The sequence below is a fragment of the Montipora foliosa genome, chromosome 1 (assembly GCF_036669935.1).
Source record: "Montipora foliosa isolate CH-2021 chromosome 1, ASM3666993v2, whole genome shotgun sequence".
NCBI lineage: Eukaryota > Metazoa > Cnidaria > Anthozoa > Scleractinia > Acroporidae > Montipora > Montipora foliosa.
This window is the reverse complement of record NC_090869.1, coordinates 25,347,176-25,349,675: the sequence shown is the minus strand read 5'-3', so window position 1 is coordinate 25,349,675 and position 2,500 is coordinate 25,347,176. Positions and strand designations below refer to the sequence as shown.

Here is a 2,500-nt window from a genome sequence, read left to right as displayed (position 1 = left end):
ATTCGCATTGCTTATCGCAGCGATCTAGCTGGCCCGGGTTGTTCGAAGCATGGTTAGCGCTAACCAGTGTTAAATACCATGGAAACCTACAGGTTTTCGTACCTCTTGACCAACGGTTAGCGCTATCCAGGCTTCGAGCAACCGGCCCAAGATTGGCATTTTCATATATGAAAACTGTTCCTACGGCACGCAATCCCTGAAGCGTGACCGTGGGGCCACGTTAGTCGTTCTATTCCATACTGCCAATCTAGCAAAATAATTTATGCCACTTGAACCTACTTTTAAGTTTAATCACATTCTGATCGATAGCTTGGCATAATTACCAATGCTCTGTTACATTTTCGGCGCCAACGCTTCAACAAGGAAGCATATTACCTCTTTGAGGGCATTATTTTCCTTCTTGATTGATAGCAAATGCTGCAGTTTCTGAGCTGGGTTTTGATGCCCCTTGAGACGAGCATTTTCCTCTTCGATCTGCTGCATCGTCTATAAATTAAAATTAAGACACATTGATACATACATTGGCCCTAATTACGGAATCCACGCCTAAAATGTTAAGGACCTTCTTACGTTATCTGTATTTAGGCAGCGTATTGGAAAGCTCATTCCGACAACTTAAATTCCTTGCTGACTGACGATGATTGCTCGAATTGTATTTTATATAGTACACCATAGACACGTTAGTAGGGACTTTACGATCTACGACGGCGACGTCGACGAAAACGTTACTTCAAAACATAACTTTGCACTATCGTAAGTTTTTCGCGGTTAGGCCATCTCGTTCGCATAGTAAAATGTGGGCGAAGTATCCTAAAAATAAATTGATACTAGCGGTTTCAGATTAAAAATGTAGAATGAAAGATTTGCATTTTTGCCCTCGCGTTTTTTTCAAAACCTCAAATTTGGTTATTTCACGTCGTTGTTGTGCAGAGAACCGCACGATTATGTGCTAAAATGCGTGCTGCACGTGCAGCACGATTACGTTTCCTCTTTTAACCAATGATATTGTTGTTTCGTGGAGTTCTCGTTGACGTCCGCGTCGTAGATCGTAAAGTCCCTAGTATTTCATGAAGGCCGGGACACACTAGGCGACAAGTCGCAGCGACATGTCTCTGCGACAAGTTGCTCCATGTGTACTACTTGCAAAACAAGTCGCTGCGACACGACGCCTGTTTGGTGCACACGCAGTGATCTCGTATGAGGGGGAATGTGAACTAGTTTTCTAATTCAATATGGCTGGCCATATGACGCTCTCTCATTGGTTCATTTATATTTTGTCGCAGCGACTTGTTGCCGGAAGTGTACACACGATGCGACAACATTGCTTTCGCTAATTTCAAACTGGTTTGAATTCGTGCGACTGATCGCAGCGACAATGATTTCATGAAATTAACCGTGTCACACAAGGGGATTTGTTGCGGCGACTTGTCCCCGCGACGTGTCGCAGCGACTTATCGCCTAGTGTGTCCCGGCCGTTAATCTTATATGCAATTGTTAATAGTTTCACGCCACACCTTTGCTCTTAACAATCGTGCAATCGTGTAAATAATCTCATCAATTTTCATCATAAATTCAAATCACAACTGTATCTCACTTCACAATTGATGATGATCGTTGTACGATCGAAACATGTCTTGTTTCGATTTGAGAGTGGTTGTCCATGTTTTTAAAAGCTCTTTGTGTGAAAACAATAAGGGAAACCGTAACAATTATTCAGGATGGCGGCGACCGGGAAATTTGAAAGTGGAAATAAGTGATTGTAAAATTCATTTTTTCGATACGAACACTTTTTTTTTGAAGGAAATTGTCGAGCAAATTTGTTCGGTTTAAAATTATTCATTAGTCGGAGTGGAGGTTTCCTTACAGAAGAAGGAGAAAAATAAAAAGGACAGTTACCTTCTCCAGTTTAAACTTCTCTTCCATAGCAGATTCCAGTTTGGATTTCAACTCTTCTTTTTCTTCAAACACTTGCTTCTCGACCAGTCTGGTTCTAAATCAAAATGAACAAAAATGGAGAGTTACAGTATTTTAGAGGAAAACTGTAATACAAGCTGCACCACCCTTTTTCAACATATGTAAGAGAGTGTTGGTCTGGGGGTGATATGATCCCGACCTTTTCTTCAGCAGGCCGACGCCTTATCCTATCTGGTTATTTATGCGGCCGCCTCTGTCCACAAATGCACCTAGTTAGAGGCACGCCCAACTTTGACATCCGCTGAACACCAAATGCCCCTTTAAAGGAGCTCTGTCATGTTCATTCTTAATTTGCTTTTTTTAGGTCACAAATGGGCAAAAATCTAAACTAGTACTTTGGCTCTCACGTACAACATTCTTGACAACCTACTGACAAGATATGAAATATATTTATGGCACAAAGAGTTATATAACAATTAGTCCATGAGCCCGAGTTGGATATGAAGTGATAAAATAACCAACAAGCGCGTAGCGCGAGTTGGTTAAAATCACTTCATATCCAACAAGGGCGAATGGAATAATTGTT

The 2,500-nt window shown here is 41.4% G+C and overlaps 1 protein-coding gene across 5 annotated transcripts in view; it reads right to left on the bottom strand.

The window, feature by feature from the left end:
- LOC137994670 (kinesin-like protein KIF15) overlaps positions 1–2,500 on the bottom strand; it is a 95,047-nt gene that overhangs the window by 1,058 nt on the left and 91,489 nt on the right. For all 5 annotated transcript variants that reach the window (XM_068840290.1, XM_068840283.1, XM_068840276.1 and 2 more), the window contains 2 exons: positions 1,897–1,990; positions 376–486 (listed from right to left, as the gene is read on the bottom strand). In XM_068840290.1, the coding sequence (XP_068696391.1) occupies positions 376–486; positions 1,897–1,990 (205 nt within the window). The remainder of the gene's footprint in view (positions 1–375; positions 487–1,896; positions 1,991–2,500) is intronic.